This window comes from Anneissia japonica, unplaced genomic scaffold (genome assembly GCF_011630105.1).
Source record: "Anneissia japonica isolate Jap-2015-1 unplaced genomic scaffold, ASM1163010v1 scaffold4988_len2956909_cov206, whole genome shotgun sequence".
NCBI classification, from domain to species: domain Eukaryota; kingdom Metazoa; phylum Echinodermata; class Crinoidea; order Comatulida; family Comatulidae; genus Anneissia; species Anneissia japonica.
Window position 1 is genome coordinate 1,110,172 of NW_022696345.1, and position 18,522 is coordinate 1,128,693.

General features: G+C 35.4%; 2 protein-coding genes across 3 annotated transcripts in view; both read right to left on the reverse strand.

The window, feature by feature from the left end:
* Window positions 1–1,830, reverse strand: part of LOC117101823 — a 23,048-nt gene extending 21,218 nt beyond the window's left edge. For both annotated transcript variants that reach the window (XM_033241916.1, XM_033241917.1), the window contains exon 1: window positions 1,556–1,830. The gene's annotated coding sequence lies outside the window, so the exon portion shown is untranslated. The remainder of the gene's footprint in view (window positions 1–1,555) is intronic.
* Window positions 1,831–6,700: 4,870 nt separating this feature from the next.
* Window positions 6,701–14,430, reverse strand: LOC117101888. The gene is made up of 16 exons (XM_033242005.1): window positions 14,355–14,430; window positions 13,476–13,587; window positions 13,096–13,152; window positions 12,595–12,721; window positions 11,797–11,886; window positions 11,478–11,671; window positions 10,895–10,934; window positions 10,390–10,510; window positions 10,132–10,232; window positions 9,223–9,910; window positions 8,852–8,974; window positions 8,493–8,598; window positions 8,110–8,279; window positions 7,652–7,738; window positions 7,443–7,488; window positions 6,701–6,780 (listed from the first exon to the last, which is right to left on the reverse strand). The coding sequence occupies exons 2-16, from the start codon at window positions 13,564–13,566 to the stop codon at window positions 6,701–6,703; spliced, it is 2,121 nt and encodes a 706-aa protein (XP_033097896.1). The 5' UTR covers window positions 13,567–13,587; window positions 14,355–14,430.
* Between the last annotated feature and the right edge of the window lie 4,092 nt (window positions 14,431–18,522).

Consider the following 18,522-nt stretch of genomic DNA (forward strand, 5'->3'; position numbering starts at 1 on the left):
TGTAATGGTTAATTTTGTTGAGCATCACACCCCTTTACAAACCTGGACATCCCACCGTCTTTCGTCCGACGCCACGACGAGGTCGTGAGACTAAACTAATCTTTAAATCCAATCAAGTTGCGGTTGCCATTCCCTAATATTGTGGTCTAAAAGTATAAATTGTGGATGCCCAAAAATCTCATCTGGCAATCCCCCCGCCCCCTCAAGGGGTGAAGTTGGTGTATAAATTCATACCTGTAAATTTTGAAAATGTGCTGCAAAGCAACCACCCCTATTCCAACCCCATGCAGGAACAGATACAAGATTGAAAGTTAGTGGAAGTGGGCTAGATACTGTACCGTCTATCTCAGGTCCATGATTGAAAAAGTCAAAGCGATGTGTACGGTACATTCATATAATTCATAATTATCATTATATATTCATTTCAGAAAGTAATGGAATTGAGAAAAAGTGGTACGGCCATAGGCGGTGCGCATCCGACGGTCCTGTACCTAACCTAATAACCCCTTTTAACTTCCATTTAGTTCTGTGTAGCTGTTTTTGAGATATTTTGAACAGAAGAAACACGCACGAACTTAAGGTAGATTTATACCGAATCAGACTCGTATGGCTAACGAATATTCATTTATTATTTATTTATTTATTTATGTGTACATGTCTTTGTTAAGGGGCAGTTTAGACAAGCCTTCTGCTTTTTAACTGTCCCTTGTCCACTTTGTTATTTTATTTTGAATGATTAATGTTATACTATCGAATTTATGTGGATGAATAGTTATATTGAATTGAAATTGAAACGAAAAAAGAAAATACAATCAGTGATAAAGAATAGAGGCGCATACTAGACGTGCATCGAAAACATTCTACGAATTTCGGTTCGGATCGGGTGTGAATGCAGCTTTAGAAGTCATGGCAGATCCACGAATATGAAACAGAGGGAGCCAAAAGAGGGACTTTCACAGATGGAAGAGTCTATATTACCTCAGCCCCACCATGACCCTCAATTTCACACCCAAATTTGGATCGTCACCAACACTTAATAATTTCTTCCTCGTAACTTGGTTAAACTTTCACAAAAATTTCATTCATATCAGTTGATTAGTTTTTTAAATATCTTGTCTAGGACGTTTGCTCTTAAATCCCTTTGAATGGACCTCACATCCGCACCCTACTCCGGACCGTCACCAAAATTTAATCATTTCTTTATCGGGTTATACCTAAAATACCTAACACTTCAAATGTTATTTTCAATTATGTCTGTGCAGCTGTTTTAGAGATATTTCGAACACCACACGAAAACACCAAAATGTGACACACACACACCCACACTCACATCACTGAAAACATGTATCTGCTGGCGGACACAACAAATAATAATTACTAATAAAAACAATAACAATATCAAGAGCAATAATACCAATACATCAACAACTTACTACTGTAAATACTATACCGGTATTAATTCCACCACTACAGTTAAATTGTTTACGTACTCTACAAGCCTAGAAGTACTCTGTCGCATGTACGTACTCTGTGTAAATCGTACTGGTGTACTTACCTGCGTAACAACAGCCAAACAGAAATTCGCAGTCTTGTTATCCACTCTTCCGTCTATATAGGCTATCCGTCTAGTCCAAGTAGAGTAATACCCGACAGTAAGCATATTATACCTGTGGCCAATGTACAACACGTACGTCCTGATTAATTCCCGCCGATTTCGATGATTCAGAGGTTGCGTGGCTTACATTGAGAGAGATAAAGAGCGAGATGCGGCATGTGCGATGTTTCGTTACTATCCTTCATCAAAGCGTTCATACGTCTTTTGTAACTACTGTTCCACTGAATACCGAAGATAAAGGATTAATTGCTCTGCTCGCACAATAATTTGTCTTGAAGTAAGATTGAGTAAGTTTGACCAATAGCGACCGCCGTAATACCCGAGAACACGCAAAAAGGGCGGGATTTGACAGTGAACCAGATGCGCATGCTTTAATCACACGCATATCATCAACAAGAATAAGTTCCTTGTAATCCGAAGACCTTTAGGAACATTATATGTACGTGCGTAGACCATTACGATTGTGTCTACTTCGCTATACCAATACAAAGTAAATCATTATACTACATTTAATAATGTCCGTACGTAATAAAGACCAATTTGTATGCATCTCTTAACAATGTATGTTATATTGAGTCTCATTTACTTCTATGATTGGTAATTTTGTGCCAAATACAAATTCAGCATTATAACAATAACTAGTTACTACAATAAAAAAAATGTTTTAACAAGGACAATATTTGGAATGACAGACGTAACTAGCAACCTTTAGTTAGAACAATAATGAGTCGTAGTATGCAAAATTAAATCATAAAATAAAATAAAAACGTGAATCAGTTTATTGAATTTTGTTTTTTCTTGTCGCAAGGAACGTATTACTTTTCATGTAATATTAACTGTTTTGTCGCAAAATTGTTGAAAAAAACTGGGATTCAGTCGATATGACTATGTCTTTATTATAAAATAATCATGAAGAAATATGTTTACACCAACGAAATCACGGGTAGGAGTTTTGTTTTTGGTTTTTAGTCGGCAGAACAATGATAAACCAATGTTATAATATTTTCATGTTAAAACATGAAAGTGGCTGATCAAGTCCTGCCTTTGTATTTTTTTTTTCCATATATTAAACAATGTTATATGCCTAATGTGTTTATTGAACTGTCACCGGCGATCGAGACAATTATTAAAGGCGAATCCTGTTGTACATCGTCGATAATAATATCACAAACAAACTTCTTACGCGAGTATCGCGAGAAATCGGCAGGCCCTATAGGCATGTAAAACTACTCTGTTTATCGAAGTGTATTTACATAATTCTTCATTTAGTATTATATTATTGAGTGTTGATAACTTATAAGTTCAACTTATAAATGAAATTAAAACACGAAACTGTCTTTACGAGAGATTAAGTCAAGAATCAAATTTTTCAAATCATGAACATCATATGAATATCCTTATGATGATTGATTCATCTTAAATGTGACCGCCCTTTTCTGAACAAGCTTACTGTTAAAAAGCTAGGCTAGGTTATTCATCGCCCTCTTGTGACGTCACATCAACTATTTGCATAACATATTTTACGCAACAATACGCACTATGAGTTGCAATGATTTAGAAGCAGATAGATTGAAACCGTCTCTAGCATTTAACAACTCCATTATTCACTTTCATCATATACACACCCATTAAAGTAATTGTTTCCATGACGACAGGAACAGTTACAAGTGTCTAATATTCCTCGCCATAAAGCATCCGAACGAGAATTTATATTGAAGCATTAGAAGAATTGCGGATCAAGCAATACAAAAACCCGGATCTATCATCATCCTCTACCGTATACTTTCACTTTATATGTCCATGTACTGATTGTAGTTCGATGTGTTTGTAAGTGTGTGTGGATATTTATATTATAGTTAATATTAAGCAATTAGTATAGCTGCGTGTAGTACATTAGCGAAAAATCATTATACGAAGGTTAGATTGCATGAAGAAATGTTCTGCATGCACGGTTCCAACGTAGGCCTAAATAGGATATGGGCTCACAAATAATTATACAAAGTCGCGGGATTCACGCTGCAGCCAATATAAAAAAAATATTTTGAAGCATATGCCGATGGGCGGACTGGACCCAAATAGTAAATTACTGGTCCCGTAACTAAACACAGCACTCGGTTTCGACATTTGAGCACTTTATAATATGCATTTAATATTATTTTTCGTTCAGTAATAATTATTATCGATTTTTTCTTCTAAAAATGACGGACGTCCATCCATGTTGTTCAGTTGATATCAGATAAATAAAATTAAAATGATCAATCGGATATCAAGACAACTGAACAGACAATAGAAAATGAAGGATCAACTTTACTTAACGGCGTAATAAAATAGTGACGCAAAACGGACATCACACATAACCACACTTATTTACATGTTATATTTTGTCAATTACATGACACTAATAATTATCTTGATGTTTACCTCATGCATACCGCAAAAGACATCTATCAACCCATTGGAAACGTTGAATCTTGCACCGCATAAACAAATGTGCGTCGGATTTAATTTGATAAAAGTTTATCATGAATACCAAATCCACGTTCACATCAAAACTGGCGTGGGAGTCTTGTTAAACCATTTATGAACACTCTCGGGAATTAAAAATACTACTTAATTCATATACAGTATATCTCAAACTTCAAAATAAAAAAAGGACTTTTACTTATTGTCAAATTGCGTCCGGCGATAACATAATGGATAAATCCAATAAGCCTACGTAACTGATGGAGGGGAAAATAACCAATATAAACTTATAAGTGCTTCTTTTTTCTTTTTTTAAGGCCAACTTCACAACTTAAAGATTCTAGTCTTAGTCTATGTAACATAAATACAAGATGCAGTATAGATATAACAACAAATTACTTGAGAAAACAGTGCTTTGTGACTACGACAGCCATCAATACTATGAGCATATACTCACGCATTTATTCAGACCGTTGTAACTGACAATTCCAGGTTTGAAACTATTGTTTCAACTCCCAAAACACATTCATAGAACAGTTTACTAGTACGCGGCTTCCTGAACGTTTTACCTTCTATTTAAAGTAACTTTGCAGATTTGTGATGCAATCATGGTATTTAAATTCATAATTTTAAAATAATGTACTGCCACTTAAAAACAAATCTAACACAATAAAATATATGCACGCCATTGTGTTTTGAACGTCAATGTGCATTTGAATACTTGAAGTATGTATTATACTATCTTATCTGAGGTAATCAGTGAACCTTTCGGTTTCAGTAAGATACAGAAGATCGAAAAGGGGGGTTTCAATCATTCACAGACGTTTCACTAAAAGTATATTGCTTTCAGTAATTTCAGGGTATATGCAGAATATGGCGCTAAATGAAAGTTAGAGAAAAGTTCAAAGACCAACTAAAATATGGACAAAATTAATTGAAGATGATCTCAGAAATATTGTGGACACCAACAAGCACTTGACACACCCGGTCCGTGACAGAAAGCACTGGCTCGAATTGGTAGTACGCGCAATGTCTAACGACGAATATAGCGTACAGATGATGATGATGCGGACTATAAAATGGCATCTCTTAAGCATTCGATAATTGACTAGTTTTGTTCATTTAAAAGCTAATAACTTATTGAAATCTACATTAAACAATTCAATTTTGTTCTTTAATATTCAAATATTCTTAGATTTAGGTGGCAGTATCATCGTTTTCAAGCATGGTGAGTCCACTGCTGGAGAAAAAAACTAAACAGTTTAGCATGCTACTTCCAGAAGTACGTCTCGGTCACCTACTCTTAGGTTTGCATACAGTGGCGGTTACAGGGGGCGGCCAGCCGGCCATGCCCATCCCCCCACCCACCCACACACATTTGTGCCATAATGATAACAATTTCTTACCACAGCCCCCAACCATGGTAGGGCTGAGGTGGGTGGACCCTCTATTTGTGAAAGTCCCTCTCTGGCCGCTCTATTACGAATTCCTGAATTCCGTCACTGGCATATCCAGTATTTTTCGAATAAATAGATAATCTTTATGTTATGCTAACAGAACTATGATGTCATCGAAAATACATATTTAATAATGATGGTATTTATTATCGATTTACACAAGGAAATTGTATGTTCATTTCTTCTAATCATACAAAACAATTGACTGAAACATACTTTGAACTGTCTTTATTTTCAGCTTCAATAGTTCAAAAAGAAATCATAACAACTGAAAAACCCTTAACACTAAATCCTTTTAACAAATATGTTAAAGCCTTATTTATAGCTAAAAGCGAATAACTTATCCATCAATGCATAACATTCTTATATATATTTACAAAGTGCTTTTGTAAACAACAATTATTATTTAATATTTAAATTTTTAAAATTGTACCCTCCTTTAAATATTTAAACGACCTAAATGAAAATTAAGTTGCATACTTTATGCTTAAGTATCATCTTCACAAACTCCCAGCCCCTATTGAACATTTAATTAACTTGAACCAAACTCAGATCGAGGAAAAAACATTACAAAATGTTAATAATATGCACATCTTGTTTAACAGACTAGAAACAAGTACAGGTAAAAGATACATATTTATTAATGGCCCATCATATTGGAATGATCTTCAAACCACCTTAGTACCAAACAAATGAAATCCGTCCCAACTCTTATAAGAAGATGATATTTGAAACATATACAGTGCACCCTCCATTTTGAGACCCCTCTAAATCCGAGACCTTCTAATTCGAGAACACTTTTCCAAAGACCCAAATAAAAATCCTCAACCTTTTAACACAAAGCTAGCCCTCTAATTGGAGACCAACCCCAAGACCACCTCAAATGTTTAGGTCCCAAAGGTTATCTTGAATTGGAAGGCGAGCTGTATTACAACTTAGTTAACTAGGGCCCTTTGTAAATAGTAATCTTTTTGTTATATCATTTGTACAGTCGGTGGTTTGACTGGGGAGAGGTGGGATTGCAGGTCTCCCCCTGTTGGGACCCCTTCGATTGGGGATTGCTGGAATTGGAGTATCCACATCTAGATGTGTATAAGAGACAGCGGTTTCGACATTTGAGCACTTTGTAATTATTCTACATATTTTAACACTAAAATGCCTGATTCTAGAACATTTTGTATTCTAAAGGCTCTGAAAACACATCCTTAAATTTAGTTAGGTCTTTTTGAGACCATGTATCAGTAGCTGAATTTGAAATGAAATAACTTAATATTTTATTGCTATGAAATGTTTTGGAAATAATCAGTTATTTAATTTCATACTGTAGAACTACAAATTGAAGCCATGGGCTTCTTTTTTTTTTTGCAATCTTTGGATGGGCTTCTTTTCGAGATGAGCATTTTTTTTGGACTAATTTTGCAAAGTAATGGGGGGGGGGGGTTCTTTTCAAAATGAATAAGTAATGGGGGGGGGGGGGTTCTTTTCAAAATGAATGCTGTAAATTTTGGGAAATACTATTAAAAAACAATAGGGCCACTGTAACATCAGTCTGCATCATGGAGTGTATTAACCAGCATTAAATCTCCTTAACTACTGTATAAACCAAGCATGTTTTTAATATATATTGTTTACTTGAAATTCATGTACAGTGTATGTATAACTGTCCTATTTTGAAAAGAAGCCCTTAATACCTTGAAAAGGCTTCTTTTCGATGGGCTTCTTTTTGAGGCTACTTTTGCAATCTAAAGAGGGAGCTTCAATTCGAGATGAGCTTCTCGAGATTAGGCCTAATCCCACTGGGCTTCTATTCGATGTTTTATGGTATGCATCTATTGAATGACCTTCCATATTCAGTTTAAGTTTATATCAAAAAATTTGAAAACATTGGCAAGTTACTAAATTCTTACATTTATTTGAAAGTTGCTGAACGTCTGTGTCTCCAGAAACACCCACCTGAAATGAAAACAAAATAATAATTGATGACCAATGATGATGACGATGAAGGTAATGCTGATGATGTTGATTTATAACAGAGGGATCCAAGTGTGGTCACCCAATGATATCAGTTAGAATCAAACACTTAATCATGAACAAATGGAACATCTCCTGTACTCACCTGAAAGAATGACTGGAAGAATGGATTGCCATCTGTATCTGGTTGTCCAATGCTCTGTTCTTGGCTTGGTCTTTCCTTATCCTTCTGCTGCCGAACAATTATTTAGTCATGAGTTACATCACATTAATTCTGCTTGCACCATATACACTGGCTTAGACAACAGTGTGTCCAAAGGTGTTAACATAGGGTGCTGATGGAGAGGCTGCTGGAGTGGGTATGAAGTGATATTTGAGAGAACTGAAAATTCCCAACTACTAGTACTTGAGTGTTGTTTGCAATTGTGTTGTTACCAACTGTTTTTAGGGGGCTTTCCCCCATTTCCCTTTGAGATAAGCCTCTGGGCTTAAACCAGGAAGGTAAAAGATTCATTAATCATTCAACATTAGTCTTGTAATGCACATTCATTATATGTCACCTGAGGGCTATATATAATAAGAACACCATGTGTCTCTTTTTACCTGATTTGTTTTAAACATTGGACGCTTTCCAAATTGGAAGCCAGGGCTTTTGTTGCCGCTTGCCTCAAAATGTGCCTGGTGTGTTTCAAACAGGGATCTGCCATCATCTGGTAGCAACACTTGGTATGTGTTCATTGGTGTGTTGTCTATAGTACTCAATGCTGTTACCACTGCAATTTAAATCAATTTTGATTACCAGTATTTTCCGCAGTATATATCTCTGAATTAGTCCTTTTCCACACACCAATCTAATAAATTTTATTATTCTGGTTCATTTACTGGACTCTTGGCATCCACTTTGGCATCTATCATTATCTTTCTAATCATTATAATTGCAACCTTACTTCATATTTGATTGCTAAGGAAACCTTATACAGATATACCTTGATGGTCTGTTCCACTAGGGTGTTCTGCAACAGCATGTGGTCCAGACGTACCATCTTCCACAGCATGCTCGGGTATGCTGGTTTTAGCTTTTGATTGATTCTCCTGAAAAATTGTATTAATCTATAGAAGGTGCTACTGTATAAAATGCATTGAAACACATAATAATATTGTATAACATACAAGACAGCAATTAACTAATATCACAGATGGCAGGAGTGGATTCAGAGGAAAATCTGCATAGTGACCTCATGTGAAGCACCGTTGTTGTCACTGCACCACCTCAACTGCTTCGATGTTACAGATCAGAAAGCAGTACCATTGATTTGAACTAAAACAATTTCTATTTTACACATACCAGTTGGAGATCTTGGTTTCTATGATTGTTTTTGACGATCTGTTGTTGGCAAGGGGACTGTGATTGTCTATTTGTTATGACTTCTCTATCCACAGCAGATGGCAGGATTGTTTTTGGCAATTCCTGTAAAAAAGAAAAATGTATGATTCTAAACAGGGAAATATTAGAATATAGATAATATATATGATGGGCCTACATTTCTATAATTATCATTACTGGTTTGAATGAATGAATGAATGAATGAATGAATGAATGAATAAATGAATGAACGAATGAACAAATGAAAAAATGAATAAATGATTAAATGGATGAATGGATGAAAGATTCATGGATGGATAAAAAGATCAACATGAATGAACATGGATACTCACACATTGGGCCGAAACTCTTTGAGTTGGTCTCTGTTCTTGTGGTCCTTCCAAACTACCCTGACGTGGTTGATTTTGAAGATACTTTCCTGGTCCTGACGGCAATGGTCGTGTCTGAACTTGAGTATCGATGACTGGTGTCAGGCTCTGAGATGTCTGTACAGTTTGATCACTTGGTTTAGGTGATGGCTGGTAGAGGGTTGGAATTTGAAAATACATGCTCATGCTTGTGGCTTTCTCTTGAGATTTGTCTGTCTGTGAGCTAGTGTAAGTGGCTGTACTGGTCCTAAGTGATGGCAATCTTGTTGTTACTGGTGTGGCTCTGGGTTTGCAATGGATGAGGTTAGGAGGGCATGAAATCTGAGGTTGATTCGCTGCTGTCATCTGCAGGGTTCTAGGCTGAAAATTCCTTGTAGTTCCAAGTAACGAGGGAGAATTAATCTCCAGCTGGGGTATATAATGTGCCTGATATTTAGTCTTGTCTGGTTGTTGATTGAGATAAGGCATAGAGACAGAAGGCAGATAGGGCTTTGAGGGAACAACTGGTTTTGGGACGGACAGAACCTGAGGAATGGACGGAACTTGGGGAAAGGATGGAATCTGAGGGATAGATGGAACATGAGGAATCATGAGGTTTTGGTCTTGTGTTGTAGACACTGTGACAGCTGTCTCTGTCGATCTTACATGTAACCTGTGTAAGGAAAAAAAAAAACAAATAAAATTGGTTGCAGGATTCAATGTAGAAATGAGGCAAATTAGGTGCCAAGGACAAAAAGTACAGTATTCTAAAGGATTCTTCAAGCATACAGGAAGACCCATACACATAATTTGTGAAATTTCTAGTAAACATACATTTCAGAAATAAGGAAAAAGGTATATTGGTACAGTAGGAGATCTATCTTGTGCACTTACTCCCTCTGTTTAGATTGAGTCCTCTGTTCTATTTTCCACTGCTGTGCAATTCTCAACTGATTGGCTCTTTCCTCTTGTATTTTCTTCTTGGTACAATATTCCTGAATAAAAATAACTATAATCACTATAATAATAATATATCACTATAATGATAATGTATATAGCTGTAGAGGTGTAATACTGTGTACTGCTTTTTCTACTACCCTCTATTGGTACAGGTTTGACAAGTAGTTAAAATATAATATTAGAGAACATTACCTGCATTAGTCTGTTTTGCCTTTCTTTCTCTTCTTTCACTTCTATGAGCATTTGTTGATTAATTTCCTGTATTTGTTTTATTTCTTTTTCCACTTGAAATGTTTCAGTCTTCATCTTTGCTCTGATACATAAAATAGTTAAGCCAACAAACATAGTGTAGTAACTGGGAAATTAGGAAGATGTTCGTTATTGGGGGGGGGGGGGGGGGGGGGTTTCAAACATAGAAAGAATGGTGCTGTAGTTTGACGGGAAGCATAACATGGATATGTAGCCCTTGTTCATTTCAAACATTTTTAATTTCATATCCAGGTATTGTATTTTTAAAATTCTTTTTGCACAGGAAATAATGACAAAATACAGCTTAATACAAAATTCTAGGCATTAACTGTTCAATGCATGGGTTCAACCCATGCACAATTAAATCAAACAATTAGATAAAATTGAAAAGATAGCATTCATATTAATAAAGTGAATATCTGACTGGAAGCACAAAGATAAAAGATACAGTTTAACGACACAATTCGTCCAAGTCTGGTTGGTACTCTCTGAGAAAAATAACGAAGATATTGTTTATCAGAAGAATAAGGCAGTAATCTCATCAATAGAGCACACTCTACAGTATACTAAAGAATGTAGACAAAATTAGTGCATAATGATTGCAGTTATGTGGCTTGCATATGCTTGAGAGAGATCTTGATTAGAAAAAAAGGATTTAAGATGGATAAGCAACTTATTTGATGCTGTATACCACTGTACAAAAGAAAAAAAACCAATAGATTACTCTATATTTTTAAAGGGAAAACAATGGTTTTTTTTTTTAAAGATTCTATTTATTAATAAATGATTATGACTTGATCGTCCAAAGCAATAATTTCTCATTGCGCCCGAAAGTCGTTGGTCGCCACAATTCTATGAATAACGTAACGCTACGACCTGCGCGCAACAGATAACTTTTTAATGACGATTTGTTCAGATTGCCAACGACAATCAGCAGACAGCGTCACATCATCCAGTGCTCACAGGAAGCGGAGTCGGATATGTCACATGACGGTCGTGATGAAGTGATTTTCCGGCTTAAGAGAACCAACCTCTATATTGCAGTGCACGTAACTTGTTCTTCAGTTCTTTGTTTATATCAAATGAAGCTTGCAGCTTTCTTTGAATCTCTTCAAACTCTTGTTTGTGTTTTCTGAACTCCACTGCCATTGGCATACACTCATATTTACATTTGTACCGCTGCCAGGTTTCTTCATAATGTAACAGCGCCCTCTCTATTTCAATTCTATTGATTTTAAATAAAATGATCATCATAAACAATAATAATTATCAATTCTCAGCTATAAATACTATCGAGCACTTCAAAATTATATTCATCAAGTACATTAATTTAATAGTGAATCATTTTACTTTTGTTTTTGCCAATCATCTTGTGAAGACTGGTATCGCTGTGACAACGCTTCCTGGTGCTGGACTAGTACAGTGTAATGCCTCTTCAAACTACAATAAAAAAGGTAAACATAATTTAATAGCAAGTGTTTAAACATACAGCTGTTTAAAGAACAGTATTTGAGAAATCAGCCTTCAGAGATAAGATTTCGGGCATTTCTCATGCAGAAACCATCATCAAATCCTTAAAAATTGGTGTTTTAGCTTTGAAAATGGGAAAAATCACAGCATAGTGTGATGTTTAGATAAGAATATAGTTAGTTTAATAGTGCAATAAAACAGATTAAAAAAATGTTGACATTTCAGCATGTTTTGGTCATTATTTCTGACGAAGAGTGACTGGTTTGGCTTGTCTTTGCCACATGTTGTACAAACACCAATACTATTTTTAGTACAATAAATACTGTAAAAATAAAGTATTACAAACTCATAGACTGAATATCATAATCTTTCTATAAAGAACCAGAAATATTGCAGTCAATCAAATGCAAATAAATTGATAACAAATTCTTATTCATAAGTGGAATGAATCTAATGTAATTACAATACGAATATATATCAAACTCAGCCACCAGTCTTGCATGTGCAAACAACCAAGCGAAGTCTACTTATTTGCACATTATGTGTATTCACTGCCTCTCAAGGCAAAATTAACACTGAAAATTACATGTGAGTTGCTTGAACACGTAAGCCTAATTGCTAAGCTAATTTGCTTACATCAGAGAGAGGCTTAAAGAACATTTTCAATTGCAAACTTACCCATCTACACTGTCTCTATTTTGCCTAAACTGATGGTGTACTCTTTTTGTATCCTCATCTAATTTGGAGTTTGCCTCCTCTAAGCTCTTGATCTTGCCTTCAGTCTCCTTCAATCTAATTTCTAGTGCTAATGATGGACAAGATATTATTCTATCAAGTACAAATTGTGCTTCACCTAGAAGCTATCCAAGCATGAGGGAGGGGGGAAAGGGGGAAGAGATGGTTGTTGACTAAATTAAGTCAGCAATACCCCCAACTAATCTCCTATGGGACTGGGAGTGAAAATTTGAGTGGTTTAAAAATAGATCAGAGGTTAACAAATTTTGAGAAAAGACATAGAATATTTCAGATCCTACCAGGTGCATAATACCCTGGGTGAAGAGGCAAACATAAAGTGCATTGTCCAAGAACACAAGTGAGTTGCACAACATCAAATTGAGCCTCAGCCTTAAGATTGCAAAATAGAGGCCTAACTGAGCAGCAAAGAATTTATGATCTTACCAGAACTTTGTATGTTCTCCTTCTCAATTAGCTGTAGCTGTCTACTTGTGTCTTGTTCTGTAATTTATTTAGAAAAGGAAATAATTGCTTTCTTCATACTATTTGGTGAGAATGGATATTAAATAGGGCCTTATAAAAACAAGAATATGTAAAATAATAAAGTATATTTGTTGCTTATATTCAAACAATAATTTGTTAAAAATTAATTACTTAAATTATGTCATGAATCATCTTTATATATTGTTGTCAACTGGGATGATCAGTTAAGTTTGAAACTCTGGAAAATTCATTATAATAGGTCCTGGGTCACATTGATAACATACAACAATATGATTTTTCATTCAACTTTATATATTAATGGGATATTCAATTGTGCTTACCAAGACTATGTAGAATCTTGTCAAGGTGTGCCATATCTTTTTCTAAGGTACGCACAATAGAGCTACTGCTAGCACAATTATTATTTTCCATCACACCTTTCTTGTAGTAGCTCTAAGAATAGAAAATAAAAGAAGTGTAGGCTCTTAGTCCAAGGAGGAATAAAAATAAAGTCTAAGCAGGAATGGATTTAGGGGGAGGGGGGGGGCGGCGAGGTCAAAATTAGGAAAAAAAAAGAAAAAAAGAAAGAAAAGGAAAAAAAGCCCAGCACGCCTCAAATGTTATTTTTGGGCGTTTAGAACACAAACATTTTGCGGGGGAATGCCCCCGGACCCTGTAGGGCAGTGTTGTCTCGATCGGCCCAACTTTAGGGCCCCCCCCCCCTTTTGGACAACTCTGGATCCGCCCCTGCTAAGATTAGTGAAATGCTTGAGATCTAAATAGGCCTATAGAAATAAGTGCATTATACATTACAGATAATATTTCTAGATGCTGGATTTTGAGACATGAACAGTCATAGCTGTCATACTCATCATAACATGAACAATTTTAATAACTAGAACATATTATCAACAAGAGGCTACCCTAAGATTAATAAGATACAGGCAGGTTGGGCTACTGTATGTCTAAAAATTAATAAATTCTACTAGCTAGCTAGGCCAGTCAATCTATTTTGAGCTAGGCCTAGGGCCTGGCCTAGCCTAGGCCTGGTTTTTGAGGTATCATCCATGCAATTAAAATACTTTACTTTAGGGCCTAGGCCTAGGGCCTGAGCTGGTAGGCGGTCCTGGGTAAAAAAGAAAAAGCAACAATTAAATCATTGATTACATCTATAGGATCCATATAAGACGGGTAACACAATTTTATAAGCTCATGCATACTTTAAAATACCACACGCAGAAAACTGCAAAGGCCAGGTGTAGGCCTAGTACTAGTAGAATACTCAGCCTGATTACCTTCTCGTCCGGCTCTCGCGTCGCGTTGTCTGCTCCTATCCTCCTGCGCTCCCATCCATCCCTCTCTGCATGCACTCTCTCGGGCTGGCTGGTGGCTGGCTGTGTTATACCGCCCCCTCAAGATAGGTACAGTATCCAGGGTATTGACGTCATCAAAACTTTTACCCAATCCCTTGCTTTTATTTATTCATTATATTGAATATTCATACAGAATGTAACAGCCTGTTTTACTGGTCCTGCTTTCCGATACAATCTTAAAGTACTATATAAAATATCACTTCCCTAATCGTTTATCAATTAGTCAGTCAATCAAATACTTTTTTTTAGACAATGGCTATCTCTTTAGAAAACAAATGAGATTCAAACATATTACATCATCAATTTTCTGTCAAACAAACTATATTGTACCCATTAAGTTGAGTTTTAGTAGCTACACCGGATCATTTCCAAATCTTACAAAAGTTATAAGAATTTATTTCACTAAACTGAATATTTGCAGATAGTGATGTATATAAAATGTACGGTAAATACATGCATTATTAACGCATATTCATTATTGAAATTTTAAAATAGCTATAGAAAATATATGTTCTAGAAACATTCAATTATACATTATACACATGTATAAACATGGTGTGCCCAACTCTTAGTAAGTAACTTAGTAACTTTATTGCTTCTCTTTTATAACAGAGGCACAGCCGTAAAGACGTGCAACAATAACAAAATCAGTAAAAACTTAATTACTGTGATAAAATATAGTAAGAAAATACTGCGGTAGAACGAAATATAAATTTTAAAAAAGGGGTTTACAAAAATAGTAATAGAGATAAAAATAAATACTAATACTATTAATATAAGTAAGTTGGTTAATACATCCCTTATACACACATACATATACACATACACACAAACATATATATACACATATACATATATATATACAGTATACATATACATATATATATATGTATACACACACACACGCATACACACATGTTTACATATACATACATACATACATACATACACACACAATACATACATGCATAGACGCACACACATACACACACCCCTCCCACACACATATTCACACATACATACGTACATATACACATACATACACAAACACATACATATACATATATACATATAACAGAGTAAATATTGTAAATTTAATTCAATAACATTAAAACCAGACATATTAGTCTTGCAATAGTCAAATACAAAATGATTGATGGTTTCCTTTGTCACGCAGTCACATAATAAGCATAAGCCTAAATTTTGAGGTGACCAGGATTCAACTCCCTAAAAATTAAACATCAATAATAATAAAAATACCTATACAAATACAAGAAAATTATTCTAAAGAATCAATTTAATTTCAATTTATATTAATTGTCAAAATAAATACAATAACATTAAATATCAAGTAGTAATTAATTTTTAAAAAATCACTATCAACTACCGTATCAATGATATTACATCAGCAGTTACCTTTCTGTTTAGTACATAAAAGAAAAAAAAATTAGGAATTGTTGAAATAAAAAAAATGTATATGTATAAGTAGGCCTATATGGTATTGGTGTGTATGTATGTGCGTATATATACAATATATACATGTGCACGTGTGTAAGTAAAATTTTGGAATGAGATGTGTATTAACATATTCAATAAATTACATTTTGGGACCTAAAAGAAAAAGAATATATTAATGTATTTTTTAGAAATTAATAAAAGTTTAAAAGATGAGTTCAAAAAATGACAGTCAGCCATTGCGGACTGACACTTTTTTTCTGATTGGTTTGTCCAGGATAAATTATGAGAAATGGTAACACCAAGAAAACTCTTTGTAGGATTCAATGATAATTGATGTGGACCAAATGTTCAATGCTCTTGTAGAGTTACTACCGTATCTGAACGAATGCACATTGAAAAGAATGTTTTATGCAATTCCAAGTTATTAACATAAACAAATAACATCGTCCCAGCTAGCTAGACAAAACCATTGTGGTATACTACAGTATAGACTGTTTGTGATAATGAAATTTACATGTCATTGCTGTTTTATGGGAATCTTTCTTCACTCTTAATGTATTTTGTCTTCGTTTAGTTCATCTATCATAAAATACAACATTCAGTTGTACCATAATCCCGGGACCATAATCGATATATGCAATTTGGAACGCGTTTCACAACTTAGAAAACGTTATCACTGTGTTTATGGGGTGTGATTGGAAAGCGGAAAAACTTCACGGTTGAATGCACACAGCAGGTACAGGGTTTGCTTCAGGGTTGCCAATTGGCCTTTTTGACGGCCAGATTCCTCAAATCTGGTCGTATAAAAATTTGCCTGGCCGTAACGTTTGAAAAGTCACGGCCAAACTATATTTGGCCGAATTTCGTGTTCGCCCCCCCCCCCCCCCTCTGTGAATAAACGTAACAAAACACTATGGGTCCTGGCTTACAAAATTCATGCTAACTAGCGCGGATCCAGACCTTCGCCCACTTCGCCCAAGCGAAGGTCAGGGTGAGAATTCAAAATAAAATGTTGACCATTTTTTCCAACAATCATACTTACTTTACTTGACACTTATTTTGAACCTTACCATTAGAAAAATGTTTACAAATCCACACTATCCTATACCTTACACTTTTAAACTGATTGTACTGTAGGCCCTACCAGAGAGAAAGGTATATTCCCAAACAATACATTATGGTCTTCCACTTCTATAGCACATGATACAGTGCATAGCAAACGTTATGTAACCACTAATAATACTCAGGTCCAGTGGCGTAGGTATGGGCAGTGCAGGCAGTGCACAGCACTGGGGCCCGGGGCTTTTGGAGGCTCATTCAAAAGGTATAATGATCTAAAAATTTAACTTAAAAAAAAATCCTATTCAAACTTTAAAAGGACCCTTCAATAATATTAGGTTTTAGAGGCTATAGTTATTAATTATATTCATTACAATTTACCTATTAGGCCTAGCTATTTCCCAAACGCTGCAAGTAAAAAAAAACAACAATACAAGCCCTTAGGCCTACGTATACGATGGACTAATATACTTTTTGAAATCACTTTTCTAAAGCAATACAATATCGTCACGCACATTTTGTATTTGTGGTACAGTATTTTAATGTTGGTTCAACTATTATTGTGTACGTTTTCAAACACTTCAGATCATCATAACTTCATGAATACATTTTAGATTCAGTTCACTGCAAGTAGGTCGATGACTGTTCTATTATTGAATGGTAATTGTTATTATCGTGATGGAATATACAATACCTGGATTTGCGCCAGGAGAATCAATTAGGGGGACCTATATGTGTAATTTTGCCCAACCTGTCGTGAAAATGTACTGAATCTCAGTGCGTGTGAAAATACTTGCAAAATATATTTGCAAGTTGTTCTCCAGTGGGACTCGAACCCACATTCTCCAGATCACTAGCCTTGCATCATGCCTTTAGACCACCGAGCTTGCACCTGATGGCCAGGGTTGAATTCGAGCCAAAGTAAGCAGCGAGTACTATTTTTGCAAGTAGTTTTCACATGTACTGAGTATTCAGTACATTTCCACGACGGGTTGGACACAATTCCACCTATATGTTCTATTGATGTTGCCAATATTATAATATAGATTCATGAAATGCTTAATAGGCCCTAAACGATAACATGACTTGACCATAATTTGTTCTCAATATTCTTTAATTTTTTTAACAAAATATTTTTAGACATTTCTGAGCGTTAATGCCGTACCGTATCTGTTTTAAAAAACCTCAGAACGTATAAGCTTTCAGAGTTTCGCCTGAGTAGACCCCACTAGAGGCTCTGTCTCTGGTCCGACCAGGTGCATTTTTACCAATTTTACCTAGGGCCCGGCAGCTATCTATGCCATAGTTACCAACCGTCACGCATCACTTCAAAGTGATATTGGATGAAACGCATTTTGCAGAAACACATTCGAGGTCATAAATGTGTCACGCATTTAGCACTTGCGTGATAACGAATTATCACAAAATCAGGGGAAAACGTATTTAAAATTAGAAGAAATTGGTTTTATTAAAAATATAAAAACGGTATACAGTAGCT

Excerpts from the sequence above, each read along its gene's own strand:
- LOC117101888 (XM_033242005.1), bottom strand. The coding sequence starts at position 13,566 with ATGGAAAATAATAATTGTGCTAGCAGTAGCTCTATTGTGCGTACCTTA. Across the intron at positions 10,233-10,389 it reads GGCAAAACAGACTAATGCAG|GAATATTGTACCAAGAAGAA; the intron begins GTAATGTTCTCT and ends ATTTTTATTCAG. Across the intron at positions 9,911-10,131 it reads ACTCAATCTAAACAGAGGGA|GTTACATGTAAGATCGACAG; the intron begins GTAAGTGCACAA and ends TTCCTTACACAG.